Source organism: Pituophis catenifer, unplaced genomic scaffold, assembly GCF_029215685.1.
Source record: "Pituophis catenifer annectens isolate HBS135680 unplaced genomic scaffold, rPitCat1.0.hap2 SCAF_1, whole genome shotgun sequence".
Taxonomy (NCBI): domain Eukaryota; kingdom Metazoa; phylum Chordata; class Lepidosauria; order Squamata; family Colubridae; genus Pituophis; species Pituophis catenifer.
Window position 1 is genome coordinate 266,184,993 of NW_027256881.1, and position 22,211 is coordinate 266,207,203.

Consider the following 22,211-nt stretch of genomic DNA (forward strand, 5'->3'; position numbering starts at 1 on the left):
ACTTTCCATACATTGGGGTGGGGGGGTGGATTATATGAAATAATCAGTGTATTTTATGGTGTGAGTTGGGTTACATTTTTTTTCACTTTAGGGAAGGGCTCTTTTCTAAAACCCCCATCTAATGTGAGAAATCTTTTGCAGCAGTTCTATGGAAAATAGACGAGGCATCAATAATACCAGTAGATCCTTACGCTGTTAAGTATATTATCAGCATTAAACAAAATATTTGTCATTGATATTATTGAAAACTATTGTCACGTCTGCTTCTTAGTAATGCTACTTGCATGCATTATTTTAGCCATTTTTATGTGAAGACAGCATGAACAACCTAACCAATGTTGATAATTCAGAGGATTTCAACATTATTTGTATGTGTTTAATATGTCAAATAAATTAATTTCCTGAGAAAATAATCATAACATAATAACTCGGTATCTGAAGTCCCAAAACATTTTAAATGATGCTATGGAGGAAAGAAAACTTTCATAAAAGGTATTACAGCAGATTCAATAGTACAAAAATAAAATTCACAGAGACTAATGTTTGATTTGCTTTCATTCCATATACAATCCCATATTAAAAATATCACGTGTCACCAGTAGAATTTGAAAATTTATGAGGGGGCCACCTATGGAAAGGGCCATAGCGATTATTTTTATGAATACCTTCTCTCCTTCCATCAGAATAATTTCCACATATTTCCAGAAAGTTGTAGCAAAACTCACACCTACTTATCAGGAGAAAAAAAATCTGGATTCAATTCAATGTGTTTAATTATTTTGTTTACTTGTTCTGCTGAAGCAATATGTTTTGAAAGAAATATTTTCTATACTTTCTTAAGTAAGGAAAATTTATGTACAAATTTTGGTCAAACAAAACATCCTTTTAAAAAACACCCAAGATCTTGGTAATTGTCTCTTGGTAATTGTCTCTTGTAATTTCAAAAACTTTCTCCGCTTAACATCTTATATTAGTATAAAGAGCAGTATATGGTATTTGATACCTTACTGTTCAGTAAAATGAAGAAAAGAAATGAAAACGAGTATACATAATAAAGCAGATCTTTCTCTAATTGTTTATAATTGGGAAAGAAAAGAACATGTAATATTTTCATCTAATATCCAAAGTTCCAACTTTAACGATTAATAAGATATGTGAAATTACTTTAAAAATACTTAGTTAGTAGACATTCCCAAATTAACTGGGCAACATACTTTAAAGTATTATTTTTAATAAATGAAAAATACAAAGAGTAAACATCTCACTAGAGCGTCTAGCCTGTTTTGATGGAGAAAGGAAAGGTTTTTTTCCCCTAAAATAACTGTCTTCTCACAGGTAGCTTTGCCGAAACATAATTAATTAAAAGCTTATTAGAACAAAGTGACAGGCCTGTTATGGACTAGGCTGAAATGCTCCCAGGGCATAAAAAAAATTAAGAAACTGACAAGGAATACTCAAACTCATTATTTCATCATGATAACGTACATGCAAGCATGCTTTAATTTATTATATATCCTTAGCAATTGGATACACATCTAAACCATCTATTAGCAAGTATATTTGTGTGTGTGTGTGTTTACATGGAATCATTTGTTATTGAGTTCATATGATTTAGCCAACAATATCCAAGGAACAATAACTTTTTTTTTTGTCTTCGGATCCATCATATTTTCCCCACTTGCAGAATGCTTCCTACTGTCCTCTCCTTCTTCTCTGGTTCTTATTTAGTGGCTTCAATAGGCTTTCTCTGTACTTAGCATTTGTATGGAATAGTTGGAGCATATCATGGTCTTTGTTATCCAACACCCTAGGCAAAAAGAGAGATGATTTCTGGGTCCTACGGGTTTTGAAGCTCCTCCTGGGTCGTCCTTTCCCATTGATGGAGACATACCAGAGTCTCTCCGCACTAGCTTTGCGTTTGCTGCTAGTGCCATTGGGTACAGTCCGATATAAGCGGGATGCATAGGTGTTGTAGCCCAACTCATGGATCCTTTCCACAAACTCGCATTCTGCATTGTAGGTTTCCTGAAAAGTAAGGACAGAAACCATCAGTAAAAAAAAAAAACCCAGCACGAACAACTGCAAGATACAAAGCTCACCGCATTTGTTCTTATGAACACAAGCGACTTCCATTTATTTATAAAGGAATTTTGATATCCAATCAGGGGTGGGCTGCTGGGGGTTCACAGGGGTTCAGGAGAACCTCTAGCTAAGATTCTGTGCAGTTTGGAGAACCCCCAAATCCCACTCCTGGCTGGCCCCGCCCACCCCACCCCTCCCAGGAGTCCCCATGCGACCCATTTTGGATGCAGGTAAGTGCAGGGTGCGTGTGGAGGCTTGGGGAGGGCAAAAAACGGGCCTATCGGAAGTTTGGGAAGGCTGGAAACAGGCCCATTTCCGGCCTCCAGAGGGCCTTCGGAGCCTGGGGCGGCCATTTTCACCCTCCTGGAGGCTCAAGGAAAACCTCCGGAGCCCGGGTAGGGCAAAAATGCCCCCCCACCGTGGTGCAGGAGGCTGACTAGGCCACACCCACCATGGCCACACCCACCCAGCAACCGGGTAGAGAACCCCTTGCTAAAAGAAGCCCACCCCTGTATCCAATGACATCTCCTGTTCTTATATATATCAAACAAAGCAAAGAACACTAGTCTTTACCTTCTTGCCTTTCTCCATGTAATGATTACAGTGACTATGAGATGATAAAAGCAAAAAAGTTTATTACAGTCTATTCTTGATTAATCCCATGATTGATCATATTTTGCCTGCCAAACATAGAATGAAAAGTAGTGCCTGATGCTACCAGAGAATACCACTTTGACAGAATATATTTCTCTTCCTCCTGCAACCCGAATTTGACTTGTAAACCACCATAATTTACTAGGACCTCTGGTGGTTAACAGACAAGTATACAGAGCATAATTTCCAGAATAATTAAATAAACACCTATAAAAACAATATCATAAGGAAAACCAAATGAGCACAGACAGAAGCTCAAATGGTAGCCACTAAGCCCACAAAATATCTTTGAAAATATGTGTTTCAACCTCTTCCAAAACAACCAACCAAGAAACTACAGGTAGTCCTCAACTTACAATAGTTCACTTACTGACCATTTGAAGTTACAACTGCACTGAAAAAAGTGACTTATGGCCACACTTATGACTGTTGCAGTAGCCCCATGATCATGTGATTGACATTTGGATGTTTGGGCAACTGACTCACATTTATGACGGTTGCAGTGTCCTGGGGTCATGTGATTTCCTTTCGCAATCTTCCGACAGGCAAAGTCAATTGGGAAAGCAGATTCACTTAACAACAGTGTTACTAATTCAACAACTGTAGTGATTCGCTTAACAAATGTGGCAAGAAAAGTCATAAAATGGGGCAAAACTCACTTAACAAATTGCTTGCTGAACCACATAAATTTTGGGCTCAATTTTGGTCATACGTTGAGGACTACCTGTAGTCTAATCTCAGCTGGGAGGCTGTTCTGGAAAATAGGCTCTGCCAATGAAAAGGACAACCCTTCATGCTTCAACTCTCCAACACCCAACTTACTTCATAGAATTGGGGGCCCACCAATATGTTCTCCCAGGATAACTGAATGAACTGCGCTATTACAATTGGAGAATGTAGCCCAGGGGTAAAATGCTCCCGGTTCAGACTGGATCACCCGATCCAATAGTGATGACGGCGGGTGGTTCAGAGAACTAGTCGCAAACATCCCTGCTCCCCTACCCATGCCCAGCTGAGCCGCGCAATCATCAGAGGCTATTTTTTTAAAAAAGCATTTTTTGTACAACCTGTTCAGCCAAAAAAATGCTTTTAAAAGTAAAAAAAAAAAAGCCTCTTGTGATCCCGCGGCTCAGCTGGGATCGTCAGAGGCTTTTAAAAGAAAAAAAAAGCCTCTGCCAATCAGGCAACTCAGCTGGGATTGTCAGAAGCTTTTAAAAGCATTTTTTTTACAACCTCTTCTGCTGAAAAAATGGTTTAAAAGTTTTTTTTTAAAGTTGGCCACACCCACCCAGTCACATTACACCCCCCCCCCCAAAGCCAGAACCAGTAGTAACAAATTTTACATTTCACCACTGATGTAGCCTTAAAAATAACTTGATGCCAAATCATATTGGTCAAAATCAGCACTTTGAAATGCACCTGGAAGGGTACTGGAAGCCTATGGAGGACCCAAAATACAGGTGTAATCCATTCCTTGTAATGTGTGCTACCTAATAGGTGGCCACTGCATTTAATTGTTCTCTTCAGAAAATCTTCTGAGCCAGTCCCAAAGGGGGTCTAGAACAATTCGCTGGGGCTAACTTGCTGAAGGACAACTCGCCATCGGATAATTCAATTAATCGTTATTATTAATGATTAATCATTTCATTCAATTACTTTTATCATTGGTTTTCCTCAAAGTTATTGTTACTCCTAAATTTTTGGATTGAATTTCTTTATATGATTATGATTATGATTGTGATTATGATTATTAGCCTCAGTTCCATCAAAATTAATTAACTTCATTGGTTGATACAGTCCTGCAGTGAGTTGTCCCACTGCGAGTTGGCTAAGGCAAGTTGTCTCAACTATAATATATTACAGTAATCTAAGTGGATGATGAACAGGGCATGAATTATTGTAGATCCCTCTTCACTATGGCACTTCAGTGAAATGTAGCTCCCACTTCAGGTTGCACTGCAACAAGTGAACCAATCACCATTGATCAAGGCCTCTGGCCTCCACCTGCCTAATCAGCAATAGCCATAAATGCAGAAAGAACCCTAAGTCATGGACTTGCTCCTTCAGAAGCAATGCTTCCTCATCTAGAGACAACAGGTATTGTCTCTAGGTGCTGACAGAGAACCACAATGCATAGACAGCAACTCAGTCAAGTTTAATTCAAATTTAACCTGTTCTGTCCCATCCAGATCCGGGCACTGGGACAAGATATCACCAGCATCTTCAGTCTTGCCCAGGGTAGCATACTAAATGATATCACACCCCAAACTGATTGGTGATCTCTCCCAGTGACGTCAGACAGTTGTTCTGTCTAGTAAGTAGTTCTTGCTGGAGAAAGAACTAAACCATGAGGCAAAGGGGTGGCCACTGGCTCAGTCTCTACCATCAGCAGCAAGCAAACCACTACTAAGGAAGGAATAGAACAGGGCTATCAAACTCGCGGTCTGTGGGCCAGATGCGTCATGCACTGGCCACGCCCACACCCGGTTTAGCAAAGGGGGAAAAAGTCTCAATACGTCACATGATGCCACCATGACAACACGAGTTTGACACCCCTGGAATAGAACATTTGCAAAATAGTGCCTCCTGTACTGAATACTTGCAGGAAGTCCAGAAGGGTACAATGGTCAGTGGTACTGAAGGCTGCTGAGAGGGCTGATAAGAACAGAGTCTCATCCATCTCTCACCAATTGCCATCCCTTAGAGCAACTAATACTCTCTTTGTCTCACACCTATATCTGAACCATGATTGAAAGGGGTCCAGATCATCCTTTTCTCCCAGGGCAATCTATAACTGCAATAGACATGGCCCACAACGATATTTGCAGAAATTAATTACATATTCTATTTCTAAATTTTGTTGAAATAGGTGGTTTTATTGGTAAGGAAAATTGGTGGGCTTTTTGCCAATTTCCTAAATAAGGTATTTTTTTTAAAAAAAAAAGAAGTGATTGGGTAATCGCTAGTTACATGTGGTGATGATATTTTTTCCTATACTATTAATAGCTTAGTTCACTTTTCTTTAAACTGATATCTTGGAGATACGTTGGAAATTCCATGCATTCTAATTGCCAGCCTTCATTTCAGAAATGAAGCAAAGGATTTCATTACTTAGCCAAAGTAAAAGTTCTAATACTGAATATTGTTAAAAAAAAAAAAAAACTACTGGATATTGTAAACAAACGAACACATTTTTTTAACCTTACTTCCATTCTCTGAAAACCAAGAACAGTAGCAGTATAGAGTTAAATAGTTAAAATCTAGACGCGAGCTATCTATGAAACTCTCTTTGTGCCAATTTTTCATAGATACATTTCTTCATTTCATTTCCAGTCTCCACATATTTCATTCCTGAATTTTGCAGTTCTAAATTCTCTGCATTTCTAAATAGAATTGCTACTATTCTGGAATGATGTGTTTTTTGTTTTTGTTTTTTTTAAGTTGTAGGGAATTCTCAATCAGCCCAGCAGATGGAGTAAATTTGCCTGTAAAATCAAGGCTGCAAATCTCATGCTTGAAATTGTACTGCATAAGCAGACCACTAACACAGATAAGTTTAGAAGAGCAGATAACATAATTTCCCATACAGTCATTTATTATTTATTTTACCATTTGTGATGTGATGTGATGTCAGGAAAAGGGATTCTATGAGGATTCTAAGCAAGAGTCTAATCTGATTTGAGCAATGTATTTCTACATTGACAATTTCAGACAAAATAAGAATGTGTTGATCAGAGGTGGGTTTCAGCAGGTTCTGACCAGTTCTGGAGAACCGGTAGCAGAAATTTTGGGTAGTTCGGAGAACCGGTAGTAAAAATTTCTGACTGGCCCCGCCCTCATCTATTCTCTGCCTCCCAAGTCCCAGCTGATTGAGAGGAAATGGGGATTTTGCAGTAACCTTCTCTTGGATTGGGGAGGGAATGGAGATTTTACAGTATCCTTCCCCTGGAGTGGGGTGGAAATGGAGATTTTATACTATCCTCCTGCCACGCCCACCAAGCCACACCCACAGAACCAGTAGTTTAAATATTTTGAAACCCGCCACTGGTGTTGATGTACCCCGTCACATTTATCCAACAGTTTCTTAATTGTGCTAATTAGACCTCAAACTGATGCTCTAATCTTTCCAAAATATATTGTTTTAGGGCTTCCAATACCAAGGCCTCTGTTAAAACAATGTTTGCAGTGATATAAGCAATTTTTTTTTAAAAAAATATTTTATTATGTATTAAATTTTTATGCCACCCATCTCCCTTATCAGGTGACTTATAAACTTATTTGCTTGCTTGTTTGTTTATTTATTTTATTTATTAAATTTATATCCTAATTTTCCTTCAGGAGTTCAGCTGCTGCCTCTTCCCGTTATGCCTGCAAGGTAGATTGGATTTGGAAGCAGCAAAGTCACAAAGTGAGATTTCATGCCTGGGGGCTGACTAGAACCTGGGACTTCTGGTGACTGTCCATCGTTTAATCACTACAACAAATTAATTTCTACTGCCACAACTTATGCTGGACATATTTTGACCACTTGCTAAATGGAATAAGACTGATCTGGAATGGAGAGCTTCATGTGGTTCAGTTGTCATGGATCTCTTACTGATCTAGAGTTAGACATGGAGGCTTTCTTCACTTATACTTCCTGAGCAGGGGTGAAATCTACTTACCTTCCCTACCAGTTCGGAAGTGCATGTGCCGCGTGTCACATGTGTGTCACATGCACGCGTGGACCCTTTGTGCATGCACAAACCCTTCTGTGCATGCCCAGAGGGTAAAAAACAGGTTACTTCCTGGTTAAAACCAGGAAGTAACGACAACCAGGCAGATGGGCAGAGCCTTGCGCTGCTGTCGCTACCGGTTCTCCGAATCACCCACTGCCATCGCTACCGGTTCGGTTGAACCGGTCCGAACCAGTAGCGTTTCACCCCTATTCCTGAGGCCTTTTCTCCTCCCTAGTTTTCTCCTTCCTAGAACTAGAACTCCTTGTTCTCCTTTTTTCCAATTCTCCCTTCCCAACATTCATCAGCATGCATAACTCAGCCTTCAGTCTCTCCTTCGCTGGCCAACCCATATTAGAAGCTTCTTTCTTCCTTGCCTGATAAATTTGCAAATGCTGATAAGTGTGGAAAGGAGAAAGCATATAAACTCTGTGCCAGGTCAGTTTTGTGATTGCACTTTCAACTACCTTCCTGGAGCACACATTTTCTGTAATGTCCCAATTGTCCAGAATTGATCTATCTAAAAGGACACATTGATGAGAATTTATAGAAGGGCTTTATCCACTGCTCCCCCAAGACTAATGTTCTTTTCTTGTTAAGAATGCTACCCCCTACCTGTCATCTATGATTACAAGTTTTCAAACTTTGTAACCATTATGGATCACTATTCCCCCCACCCCACCCCATTTCTGAACCCTTGGAATGGCTGTGTAAGACATTAATTATTACCAAACTGGATTTGGGGAACTCAAAATGTGATTTGAATGAAATAATATTTAACTGCCTTGGATTCTTGTTATCAAAAGTAATGCTTTTTTATTTAGACACTGCCCTATTAGTCTTTGTACAATTTAGCAAACATTTTTTCATGGGTGTTTTTCCTCTAGCTATCTGGAGTGTTTGTTGATTTACTTGCAGGATCCATCTCTATTTGATCAAGTTCAAGCAGTTCTTCAATATCTTTCTTATTAGAGTCCCTATACTAAAACAGTTATGGTAAGTGTCCCTTTGAACTGTCTTTATTGGACTCTTGGGCTACTATTGTCTCTATTGGACTCTTTGGGCTACTATTTCTTTGAAAGGAATTAAGATGGATCCAAGGATTAAGATGGATCCAGCTGCTTGGTTCTTTGCCAACATTTACCATAGATTTGCCATGCTTTCCAAAACTCTTGGGATAAGAACAGAAATTACTTCCCTGACATCAGCTCCATATACAATAAGAATACAGGTGCACACTCAGATGATCTTCAACAGAAGCCCTGTTCTCCTTCCTCCATTTTTCTTGGGAATAGGGAAAACTGTCCCACAGTAATTGTCCCTTCTGGATGGACTGTCACTGCCCTTTTCCTCTTTTCAAGGATCCTGGAAAAGAGTTTCTTTGGGTTATATAACTAATCTACCAGGGTTTATATAATCTGGTGGTACTTGATTACTTCTCTAAACAACTTATTTTATTCCATACTGTGTCCATATTCCATCCTTTAGATATCTTCAAGTTTTCTGAAACCATGAGAATAATCTTACTTCTGAAAAAGACTTAGAATCCACTCTGCATTTTTTTGGGAAAGCTTTATTTCAATTAGAGTATATAGGAAATAAAACTATTCCATCCTTCACAGTGGTAAAGCAAAGATAATAATCTTTGTGATTGTTGTGTAAATCACTGAGACAACTGGGTTGACTTTTACCTATGCTGAATTTTCTTATAATAATTCAGTTCATGCCTCCACTCAAATGTTGATGATTTACGCCATCTATTACAGCTGTGTTTGTGATACAGCTATCATCCATATTAGTGGGCCACAGTCCACCACTGGGCTTTTGAAACTGGGCCACCGAAAGGGGGGGCAAGCACACACACGCATGTACTTCTCCACTTGCCCGAGCAACAGGCAAGTGCATAGGGCAGGCATGCATGCCTGATGCTGGCACAAATGAAGCTGTGTACGCACGCGCTAGCTTGACTTCCACCATGCAGAACCATCCCTGCCTCCCTCCCATCAGTCCGCAAAGGTTGGGGAATTATGCTACCCATTCTCTTCAGGAACTTCAAATCACTTAGTGTCTTAAGGATCAACCAGATCAAGTCAAGGTCTCCAGAAGTATTCTGCTGATTAGCAACACCCAACAGCTCCCTCCATGGCTGTTGGACACAATATCTGGTTTTCTCACAGATTTCTTCCCTCCACACAATCCTCTAAGTAATGGAAGGCCAGGTTTGTTAGACCATTCCCTGAAATTTCACAAATCAATCCCATAGCCTTTTGTCTGCAGCTTCCATTTTTCCACCAGCTGAAAATAAATCATGATTTCCACCATTCTCTCCTGGTACTGGAATAATAATTCCAATTCCAATTCCAATAATAATATCCTAATACAAGGATACAAGGAGGAGGAGGAATTCAAGGCAACATATATTTTGGGTTTATGGCATGGGAAAACCAGACTAGAATATTTTGATTAATTGGAAAGACATTATAGATGCAAATCACATCTCCTTTGAGATTTTCATTTTTATACACTCAGGTTTCCTGATTAGCTAATCAATATTGACAAGATTTTTGATTCTGAAGTGAAACGGGAGCTGATTGCAGACAGCATGGGAGATATTTCTTACAACTAATGAAAGAAAATGCAAAAAGCGCCCCCATTTTAAGAAGAGAGGGAGAATTCCTAGTGTGAGAAGTTCCTGATGAAGAAAAAGAAAATTAAACATTGTCCAAGAGAAGAAAAGGTTGAGAGACCAGGAAGGGAGACCTCATCTATTCCCACTGAAGAAGAGATGGAGAATTGTCCTTCCTAATACTTCCATTAGGACAGGGGTCAGCAACCTGCGGCTCTGGAGTCGCATGTGGCTCTTTCATCCCTCTGCTATGGCTCCCTGTTACTCAAAATATGCATCACAACCGCCAATGTCGCCAATGTGCGACACCCGCCGGCATGCAATTTATTGAGCTTTTCAACCCCCGGTAGGCCAACCATGGCCAACCATGGATAAATCCAAGAAAAGAAAGGTTTCAGAAGAAAACAGAACGTTTAATTCAACTACATATGCTAGTTTTGTGGCCATTCAAGAAATAGTCAGGCACGGTTTTCTGACTCCCGGTGTTTTCTTTTCTGTGGGAAATGGGTCCAGATGGCTCTTTGGGTGTTTAAGGTTGCAGACCCCTCCGTTAGGAGAAGAGAGCCACCAGGAAAGCTTCAAAAAAGAAATAGAAATAAAAAGATTACAATCCTCTCTACCCAAGCAGAATCAGAATGGAATCCGCATCAAATCATACGATATCTTGAAAAGCAAAGGAGAAAATCAGAAGGGAGATGGCATAAGGAATTAAGACCCAGCAATTCCTAATTTTTATATAAGCAATAAGCAGATGCTTCCCAATCTCATAACGTAACAGTAACAGAATTGGAAGGGACCTTGGAGGTCATCTATTCCAACCCACCTGCTCACGCAGGAGACCTATACCAGGGATTCGAACTGCCAAACTTCTGACCTTTCTGACCGACAAGCTCAGTGTCTTAGCCACTGAGCCACCTAGCCAGGCAAATCTCAAAGCCATGGAAATCTCAAATCTCAAAGCCATGGAAATCTAATGGGTTTAGAAGGCAAGAGGAAAAGACCTAGAATCTAGAGACCCCAGCAGCAGATATTTATAAATAGATCTTGCTGCCAGAGGCCTCATTTCTGCAATAGTTCTATAAAATCTAGAAATAGAATCCTATTCCAGTATTCAGGAACAGCTTTACCAGTATTTCTCATCCTCAATGCTGGCTGAGGAATACTGGGAGTTGAAGTCCACACATCTTAAAGTTGCTGAGGCTGAGAAACCCTGGGTTATACTGATAAGTCAAGAAGCCCTGAGTTTACCTGTGTTCCTAAAAGTCACAATTGTGTCAGTATTTCCAAAAAAAATATTCCCATGTCCAGGCCAGTTGCCTATATTGTAAAGACTTGCATGTATAAACCCGTACAAAACTTTCTTCTGTGTTTGGAGTTGTGTGGAAGAGTTCACACAAGCAGTTAGTTCACACAGTCATGATGCTTAGGCCAAAAAATGTTCTTTTTTTAAAAAAATAATAATATTACAATGTAAGTTTTGGAGGGGAAATTTTGCTTACTATCTTTTGTCTGATGAGTAGAATCCTTTTCCTTGTACCTTAATGAAGGCTAGTTCTTTCATAACAAAAGCTGGCAAACTATAAATTATATGGAATGACAGGAATTGACAACCAGCCTCCTCTCTGCTGTGATGCCAACACTCAGTGAGCATCAGTTAGGTGTCATGTAAGATATTTCTTCACCAGAAATTTTAATTAGGTGTCATGTAAGATATTTTGTCACCAGATCAGAAAATTAACTCCACAGGAAAACTAAAACTTTGAGATATATAGGTAGTCTTCACTTACCAATCACAACTGGAACTGACAATTCTGTCAACCACTAAGAACTGTGGTTGCTAGGCAGAAAAATCACACGACTGTACCAGACTTATGAAGAAACTTCTATTTCTGCCATTAAACATATCACCACAGTCATTAAGGAAGACATCATATGCAGTGGTGAAATCCAAATTTCTTTACTACCGGTTCTGTGGGCGTGGCTTGGTGGGCATGGTGTGGCTTGGTGGGTGTGACAGGGGAAGGATACTGCAAAATCTCCATTCCCACCCCACTCCAGGGGGAAGGATATTGAAAAATCTCCATTCCCACCCCACTCTGGGGCCAGCCAGTTCTCTGAACTACTCAAAATTTCCACTACTGGTTCTCCAAACTGCTCAGAATTTCTGCTACCGGTTCTCCCGAACCTGTCAGAACCTGCTGGATTTCACCCCTGGTCATATGGCTGTGACTTGCAAGTTCTCTTCCATGTTATCCAGGGGTGGGTTCTACTTACCTTTACTACCGGTTTGCGACGGGATCACGTGTGCAGATTGCTTCTGATGATGTCAGGATTAGTGGGCGGAGCTGGTTTTACTACCGGTTCTATAGAACCAATCAGAACCGGGGGCAACCCATCACTGATGTTATCCCTTAATTATGCTTGTTGGAAGCCAATTTTGAAACTTGCAAATGGCAAACACATGATTTCAGGAGGCTGCAACAGTCAGGTCTAGGACAACCTGGCATGGCCAGCTCAGCACCACCAAGTCACCTCTGCCAAATCACCGCTGCCAAGTTGTTGCAGGACAACTCAACATGGCCAATTCACCACAAAGATGTCATGGGCAGCCAGAGAGAGAGCCAGGCAGGTGAGTGAACAGGCAGAGCATAGAGTGGAGGTGGCAGCCAGGGGCTTCCCAAGGAGGAAGAGTGAGGCAGGTGGATGAATGAACAGGTGGGCAGAGCACAGAGCAGCTGCCGGCAGCCGGGGTCTTCCCATTATCACCCTGCTGCCACCACCACCATGCTGAATGGGAACTTGGCATGGCAGTGGCAGAGATGGGTGTGAAAATGAGACACACTGACTCACCACCATCTCCCCATCACCGTCCCTGCCCACTGCTGCTAACATTGAACAGACCAAATACCGCCACCATCACCAAACAGCCCATGGTGGCAGCAGCAATAAGGGGTGTGTGTGAAAATTGGAAGTTCCCAGCCACCACCTCCACTCTGTGCTCTGACTACCCACTTGCCTGACCACCTGGCTTTCCCTCCACCTCCCTGTAGCGAGTTCTCCTTATGGTGAATTGGCTATGTTGAGTTGTCCTGCGACAACTTGGCAGTGGTGATTTGGCAGAGGTAACTTGGTAGTAGCAAGCTGGCCATGCCAAGCTGGCCATGCTGAGCTGGCCACACCGAGTTAGCCATTCCAGCGACAGTCATAAATGCATGCTGGTTTCCAAACACCCAGATGGCAATCACAAAGCCACAGATGCAAGGATTGGTCCCAAAGCTGTTTTTTCCACTAGTCATAACTTTGAACAATCACTAAACAAGGCAGTCAGTAAGCAAGGACTACTTGTAATAATAGAATCATTAAAAGTCTGGTTGTACTTACCTCTTCCTCCTCCTTATACATCAGTGAATTAGGGGGGCTTCTGCATGAGTTGCTTCCAAATGCTATCTTGTGAGTTTAAAAAATGCTTTAGCCCCCTTTTGTCTGGCAATGGCTCCTGGATATTTCAGTTAAGAACATATTGCTCGCTTTCTACAATTTTTAATGCTTAAATACTGTATAATACTTTATAGAATAGAATTCTTTATATTCTTTATAGAAATTATGACTTATTAATAAAACTGGACTCTTAATTTTCACTTTTAAAAAAACAAAAGGAACTGATTCTTTTATTCCATATTAACTATTTAGAGAACTCCTGTTGCTTATTCACCACATGCTTCTAAAAGCTATTTTCTGCTAAGATTATGTGGATTGTGAGGTAACAGTATTTGAACAGATCAATTATTTCACTACTTTGAGTTGATCTCCAGTAACTAATTGACGATGGCTTTAAGTAGTTCATCTCTCAATTTTAACATCTCACCTGGAAAGGAAAGCTACCTGATGCCAGTGTCAAAGGGAGCAATAAAAATATTCTAGTGCTGTGCTACTGTAGAATATAAGTCTACATAGTAAATAAATAAATAATATTTTCTCCCAATCACCTTAACTGAAGCTATTGTTCCTATATTTCTTTTTTTTTTAAGACAGGGATGAAAAGAGGGAAAACAATTGAATATCCAAGGCACAAATTATGCACGGTTTATGACAGAAAATGCTCCTGCTCTGCTTGCATGTTAAACAATATTCTATATTAATCTTATTATGGAATAGTGAAGAGTAGATTCTCAGTGACTTCACAGCAATATCTTTGCAATCCAGGGATTTGCAGAATGAGTGACACATTCATTCAACCTGCAAGTACCTCTGGATCCACATCTCTGCCATTCGATCCCAGTTTTATGTGCTCTAAAAAGTTTTTTTGCAAATGGGTCTCCTATGCAGAGTTTCCTCTCCTTTTTTGAAAAGTTTCCTTGTCACATCATCAGTTCTACAATTCCTCGATGATCTCCTTACCTGAATCAGTTGTTTACAATCCCAAAACCAGAGGTCCTCAAAACATAAATGTTTTGTTTTTAATGTGTAAGTAGGATTATTTGAATTCCTATCCTGCTGCACACATGAAAAGTGAATGAGTGTGCCTCATGCTTGCAGTCATGTTTCAGCTAAAAGATTCTAAGTATTGGCTGCTTAATCCCCAAAATAAAACCAAAGCACATATTTTTGTTCTTTACAAATGTCCCTCCATAGGCACCTAGTATTTCTGCCCTTTTGACTACAATGGAGTTTAAATCCCCATTGAAAATGATGGGCACTCTACTTGGTGGATGCTTTAGCCGGCTTGCCATAGTTAAGATGCCTCTGTTTTAAATAGTACTTACTGAAGCATAAAGTCGACCTCTTTTGTTCATGGCCAGGTATCTGCCCGAAAAACAGCCTTTGATAGCAACAATCCCAATGTCCACTGCGGTTATTTCCAGAATACCTAAAAGCAAAATGTAAGATCTATTTAGACGACTCACAGACGTATCATTTCATTGTGTATTGGTATTGTTGTTCTTTTACAAATTTTAGAAACTTTAAATACTACATGTCAAGGAAATCAGAGGGAAATCCTTAACCTTTATTCAGTAATGAGCCCATTGGATTTCATTGGACTATTTTTTTTTTTTGCTTCATATTGAACAAGTTCTAAGTTTTTGTTTATTTTTGTGAAACGTTTCCCACCACTCAAATGATAAGGTAGCCTAGCCTTCGGAATACCATTTGACCAACATTTGATGTAATCAGTATCTTCAGAATTGGTATTTCTTTATGCAAAGTCTCTTTTATTCCAACTGTCTCTCCAATAGAGTTGAAACATCCTCCCATTTTACTACAAGAAAAAAATGAAAATGATGTATTATTGACTGACACTTGAACTGAGCAGAAATTTGGATCCATTTTTTTCCCTTGACTCTTAAACTAGCAATATTAAACTATCTTTCCATGTGGAAATCATTGTGCTTAGTAACACCACCACACAACATACCAGCATTTACTTGTACTGTACATTCATAATCAATTCCAGATGATTGAAAATGACAACACTCCAGACGATAAGATGGGAATTGTTAGAAATAAACCCTTACTAGTAAATCCACAGCTATTTGATTGAGATTGAACTGTTTCAAAAAGAAAAAGAAAAAGAAAGAAAGAAAGGCTCTGACATTGAACTAGAGGTTCACCTAATCCTATATGTCTATAAAAACTTTAAATCCCCTTTAATGCCTTTCTTAGAGGTCCAAGAGTCCTTGACTTACTGAAACAAACCACAAAGCTGCCCATTTGGGGACAATACCCTTATTGAGGTTTCTGGAGGGCAAAATGGAGGAAGACAAGAGGCTGCCACATCTAAGAGCTTGGATGGACAATGAAGGGGGTTAGTCAGTTAGAAGTCAATGTATCCTTGGGGAAAGGACAAAGTGGCTTGTCTAACCTCCAATTCAGAGAAAGGAACTTTTTTAATCCATGAAAGAACCAAGAAAAATTGCATATATTATTTATCAAAGGACCGTTCTGAGCATTATATTGAATAACAAAAAGTCTGGAATGCAGATACAGCATTTACAGAGGTATAGGCAATCCTTGCTCTCTAACTAGTGCTCATGCTTACACACACCTACATCCACATACATACATATCACACTCGTACATAGAGGAACCAATATTAAGGTGGTGGACCAGAATGGGGAGATCCAGGTTCTAGTCTTCCCTTAGGAATGAAAGTTGGGATTGTCTCTCTCTTTCTTTCTGCTTTAGACTTGAAATTTGAGAAATATGTATCTGGCACTGGATCAGCACAGGAGACTATGGTCCATAACTTTCCATGAAAATGACTATATCAGGGGTCCTCCAACTTGACAGCTTTAAGACTTGTGGACTTCAACTCCCAGAATTCTCCAGCCAGCTCTGCTATACCATGCAGAGGATTAATTTGGGTTGTTAATAATATCACACAGGGTGACATGGAGGGAGACAGGGACAAAAAAAGACTCAGTCTAAGGCCCACAGAACACTACATAATTTTTTTAAAAAAAGTCATTTCAAAAAAGTCACAAGAGGAGACATGTTTTTACATCCCGGTAAAATGCATATATTACATTTATAGGTATTTCTTGGGGAGGGAATCTTTAATTGTATGTGGAATAATTAAACATTTGAGAAAAATCAAATAATAGCATAGAAATGATACATGAAGAGATTTATTATTTACCTTTCAGACTATGCCACCAGCTATTTCAGCAATTCACTATCACTGATACTATCCCATGTACTCAACATTTTAAATCCTGAAGTCTTAAAATTCTGTTAGTACTTTAAAATTGTGTTAGCAACAGCACATACATCCATACAACTCTCAGAATATAATCTTCAAATTATACTGGTTAGGATGGTTTAGGATTTAATAGAAATTGTATCTCTGCTACTGGAATAACTCTATTGGCAAAGCTATGGCAATAGAGTACTATCAGGGATAGAAAGGCCTTAAATTCAGACATTTTGTGGGTGCCTATGTTCACACAATGTTACACCAAGAAACAAAAGTATGTAAATCAGATTGTTCCATGATTGAAACCAATGGAAAACCATGAACTTCATCTTGCTCCCTGTTAAACAAGCACAGTGTAGGATTTTGACTATTTCCATTGTTAAACATTTAGCAATGATTAATGCATACCATAGAAAGGGGAACTACCAGTGGTGGGTTTCAAAAATTTTTACTACCGGTTCTGTGGTTGTGGCTTGGTGGGCATGGCAGGGGAAGGATACTGTAAAATCTCCATTCCTTACCCGCTCCAGGGGAAGGTTACTGCAAAATCCTCACTTCCTCCCAATCAGCTGGGAATTGGGAGGCAAAGAATAGATGGGGACGGGGCCAGTCAGAGGTTGTATTTACCGGTTCTCTGAACTACTAAAAATTTCCACTACCGGTTCTCCAGAACTGGTCAGAACCTGTTGAAACCCATCTCTGGGAACTACTAACCCCATCATGTGGCTATCACTGTCTCAGTCATCAACAACTTAAATATGAACATTTAGTGCCTATTTATTTAGTCCTCTAAGTGATCATTTTTATGCAGAACTCCAGATGAAATGAAAAATAAGTTTTGTCCCTAAGAATTTATCTTTTTAATAGGAGGGTCATCTTAGATTTACCAAGTACAACAAAGTGGGAATAGGTGAATTAAAATCAAGATATTTGTATTTTAATACAAATGACTGCAGAAAAGGGTGATATTAATGGTGGAAACTGACTGTCAGCTTGGACCAACCAGCTATTGGTCACCAGCATTTTAAGCCATATATGTAGACTGCCAATATTTAAACTTATTATGTTGAAAGTGTTAATAGAGCTATTGTTTGAGCCATCAGGGTTCTTTCAAGTAGGTAAGCTCCACTTAAGACTGTAGACACTGATGGTTACATTGGTGAATTCATCCATAAGGGCCACAGAAGATCCAGAGATAGCTCCTAATCTCTCTTTTCTCCTTCATCTCTGTAACTGAAAACAGTTTAGCAAAGGAGATCCTTTTTCTTACAGATCAAGTGGAAGTGTCCAGATGAAGATTTAGCGGTTCTACCTCTTAAAGGCTTAAGTTAAAACTTTAACATTCCCTTTCAAGGCACAGTCTTAACTGCAGCTTGCATATATCAACAGAGTCGGGATATAATAGAGAATCCTATATTGCACATGAGATTTGGCCTAATGAATGTTTGGGGAAAGTGCTTTCCTTCATTGTAAGTCATTTCAATTTAGATCTGTCCCAGCAAGGACGCTTTTTACAAGGTCAACCATAGAAAGCTGTATTATTGTCTCCTCTCATAGCATCTTTGTTCAGCCTAAGGGTAATATCCATCTAATGCACCTAAAAGCTGGATGCATGTACAGACCCTTATATTTCATCATTTGGAACAGTTAAGGGAACATTCAACACTTTCTATTCCAATTGGTTTTAATTCATAATAAAAAAGAAAATTAAACTTTGGCTAGATCATGCCCTCAATGATACTTCACTGATAGGTGACATCTACATAAGAAGCTCTGCTAGAAATGATAGCAAAATCTGCCTTGGTGCCTATCATACATACATGCCTGGTATTCTTGGGTGCCAACGCATCAGGATATGAATGATGTGTGCAATCAATCTGATTTCTGAATGCCATGTCTACCTTGCAAAGGAGAACAATGTTTTTTTCAACTGATCTGTCACTGGTTAAGTGCTATTTCCTTAAACAGGGCATAATTTCCTCTGCCCTAAATACCCAAACTTTGCCAAGACAAACAAAACAAGATTAATGGGAGGAAAGGAGGGAACAGAAAACCAAACACCAGGATGAGATGAACAGACTGAAGTGTGAAAGTCATCTTGATGTGTTATTTACACATCTTTTGGGATAGTTACCCTGACCCTCCACCCCCACATATCCAGCTTTGTGTCATAAAGGGAAGAAGGGATCTAAAGTCTTAAAGAGCCATGGGAAATCACACCTTCTGGACAGAGAAACCAAGTCACAGCCACTCACTTATCCTGGTCTTTTGCAAATTTCAGAGTACAAGTTTTTTTTTTTTTTAAACTGAGGCTTCCAACTGCAGAACTGCATCCTTAGAGAGTGGGAAAGGGTAGCAGGCAAAGCAAAGGTGCTGAGGTGCAGTGCAAAGATTTCTAAGAACAAGGACAAAAAGAAAGGGCATATCACGAGGAAGCCCAGTGGACTCTACTTGCCAGTTCTGCAAACGGAACAATATTCTATTTCAAGAAGACCTGAACCTCCTTTTCTTTGTACTTCAAGCATTCTAGCCAAGCATCTGAAGGAATAGCCAGGGATCTCTGTGTGTAATATATACTGGTTACACCAAATCATTTCTATTCTTCTATTCTCATCATCCAATAGCAAGAGAGAAGCTTCTTTTATCCCCAATACAACAGCCAAGCTATCTCCAACCTGATGCCCTCCAGATAATGTTACATCACAATTTCCATGTTGATTGGAGATTGGGTCCAAGATGTTAGATGTTACCAGGCTAGTTAAAATTGTGATCCGGTGACAGATTCTTTCTTTCATACCTACATTCCACAAATACTATTTTACTTTATATCCTAAGTGTCCACAAAATATTCGCTATACCAAGTGAGAAGTAGAAATAGAGGAAGATAACTCAGAAGCTACTAAGACTCACAATCTCAGACACAATTGTGAATGGAATCGAACTCTTTCCCAGGGTATTCTACAATGGTTGAAAATTTGGGGGTAAATAGTATTAATTCTAAGACTAACTTCCAAGCAAAACTGTGTTATTTCAAGTCTCTGGTGTATTCTGTGCTCCTAACAGCCTAGGGTCTGCTTCATTGGGGAGGTAATAGGAGAATCTATATTGTACCAGTTCACAAACAGCCTTGTAACTTAGAAGCTTTTTTTAGTTGCTCCAGAAGTAAGAAACAATGTTAATATAGTGAAAATGAAACAGCATCTTCTCTGCTGTCAGGAAAAGGATCTCTTAAGTGCTGACAGTCATGTTTGGGAGATTCTTGACTGTCTGGTAGGCCAATTGGAGGTCTGACTGTCATGACACATATTCTCTTGACCTTTTTGCCTTGGGTATCAAGAAGGCTAACATCTGAACTGTTATACATTTCCTGATGGGAATATATTTCCTGGATTTTGGGGTCTTTGTATATTTGTTCCTTTATTCCAAGGATTTCTTTCCCAGTTGTTTCTCCCCAGTAATGCTTAAGCGGAATTGAAACACTGGGAAGAATTTTCCTCTCCCAACCCCAGTAAAACTTCCTGACTGCAAAGGCATCACCTCTACTTAAATCACCCATTCTAGATCTTGCCCAGGGGTCGCCTTTGGTATGGATGGAGGTAGGCAAGTTCGGAATGTTTGTTGTGGCTTCGGTCTGGCTTTAGGCTAAGCCACGGTCTTGGCTGGCATCTCTCATCAATTCTTAACCGACAGACCTGATCCGCTTTGCGTTCCTCAGGGCCTGAACAGACTTTTCTACATAGCTAATCCAGCGATGCGAACTTTTCTACAAGCGGACTGCAAAGCATCTTGAGCATCCTGAACAGAGAGGCGAGAAAAATTTCTCTCTCTCTCTCTCTCTCACTTACTCACTTTCTCTTTTTTTTCTTTCTTTCTTTCTTTCTTTCTTTCTTTCTTTCTTTCTTTCTTTCTCTTTCTCTTCTCTTTTTCTTTCTTTCTCTTTCTTTCTTTTTCTTTTTCTTTCTCTTTTTCTATCTCTTTTTTCTTTCTTTTTCTTTCTTTCTCTTTCTTTCTCTTTCTTTCTCTTTCTTTTTCTTTTTCTTTTTCTTTTTCTTTCTCTCTCTCTCTCTTTCTTTCTTTCTCTTTGTTTCTTTCTTTCTTTCATTCTCTCTCTCTCTCTCTCTCTCTCTCTCTCTCTCTCTCTCTCTCTCTCTCTCTCTCTCTCGTCAAATAAATGAACAGCGTTTCAGCCCTGGCATTGGAGGAGGACAGAAATGCTGCTTCCTCGGAAATCAGGGCCAACGAAGCACCGGGGGGCTTCGATTCAAGAGGGAGAGCAAAGGGGCTAAAACTAGCGGCCAACTGCGGGGGGACGGGAGAGAGAAGCCACCCCGAGGTACTCACTGAAGACGCTGTTCTTCTCCAAGGTGCCGTTGATTTTGCCGTTGGCATGGATCTGAAGGTGGTACTTAGTGGCGCAGTAGAGCTTCCTCCGCCGAGGCGCTCCGCCGAGATGCTCGTAAACGCCGCCGCGGCCGCCGGCATCTCTGCGCCAACGCGGGTCGCACGCTTCTCCTTCTCGGGCACAGGCAGGAGACGGCGGAGGCAGCTCGACGGCCGCCAGCCCGAGGAAGCCCAGCGCCTGCAAGAGACTCAGCAGGACGAGCCAGGTTGTCACCATTGTGCATGATGGCCGAGGCGGCGCTCAACTTGGAGCGGAGGACAGCCCCGCCGGACCCATTCAAGAAGTCTGAGCTGGAGAGGAGGCAGCCCGCCGAAGTTGCACAGGCTTACCGGATCCGGTGGGGAACGACTGACTGGGCTAGTCGTCCTTGGTGGCTGCGGCTTTCGCTGGGAGCGCGGGGGGTTCAAGCGGGGGAGGCTGTTTGTTTGTTTATTTGTTTCAATCAGCGTCGATTTCGTTCCCCTCCTCTTCCTCCTCCTCCTCCTCCTCCTCCCCCCCCCACCCGAAGACCCAAATCTGTTTTAGATCTGAGTGAATTGAAAGACGCCCGAGGAAGTCTCAAACTCTTGGAATTAGGAGGAGAAGCTGCGACCGGGGTACCGGTCTCCAAAACTCGTGAATGAGAGCGAGAGAAAGGGAGAGAGAGAAAGAGAGAGAGAGAGAAAGAGGGCGAGAAGAGCCTGAGAGGGAAGAAGAGGAAACTGAAGGCGGGCAAGCGGGGGGGGGGGGGACCTAAATTCCCCAGAGAGACGTGGGGTGGGGTGGAAATTCGACAGTGAGTAAAGAGAAAAGGCGTTCGGCAGCAAATAATTGCTCTGCAGCCGAGTTACGGGGAAGAAAACCCCTCTGTCGATCTGGACGTGTTTGCACTTCATCTGGGTTTCACGCGGAACGCGCGCCCACGTGGGCCAGGTGATGGTCTGCCTGTGGCAGATACCCGTGTCGCCCACTCACCCTCCCCCCCCCGTTCAGCCTCCCACACCGCAGCAGCCCAGGGTTGATTTGTTTCCTCTTCCTTGGACCCGTTTCTAAAGACAA

The 22,211-nt window shown here is 40.8% G+C and overlaps 1 protein-coding gene across 1 annotated transcript; it reads right to left on the reverse strand.

Moving 5' to 3' along the window:
- Positions 1 to 1,692: 1,692 nt before the first annotated feature.
- Positions 1,693 to 21,389, reverse strand: FGF3 (fibroblast growth factor 3). The gene is made up of 3 exons (XM_070957564.1): positions 21,113 to 21,389; positions 14,841 to 14,944; positions 1,693 to 2,025 (listed from the first exon to the last, which is right to left on the reverse strand). Exons 1-3 carry the CDS (start codon positions 21,387 to 21,389, stop codon positions 1,693 to 1,695), a joined length of 714 nt encoding a protein of 237 aa, XP_070813665.1.
- Between the last annotated feature and the right edge of the window lie 822 nt (positions 21,390 to 22,211).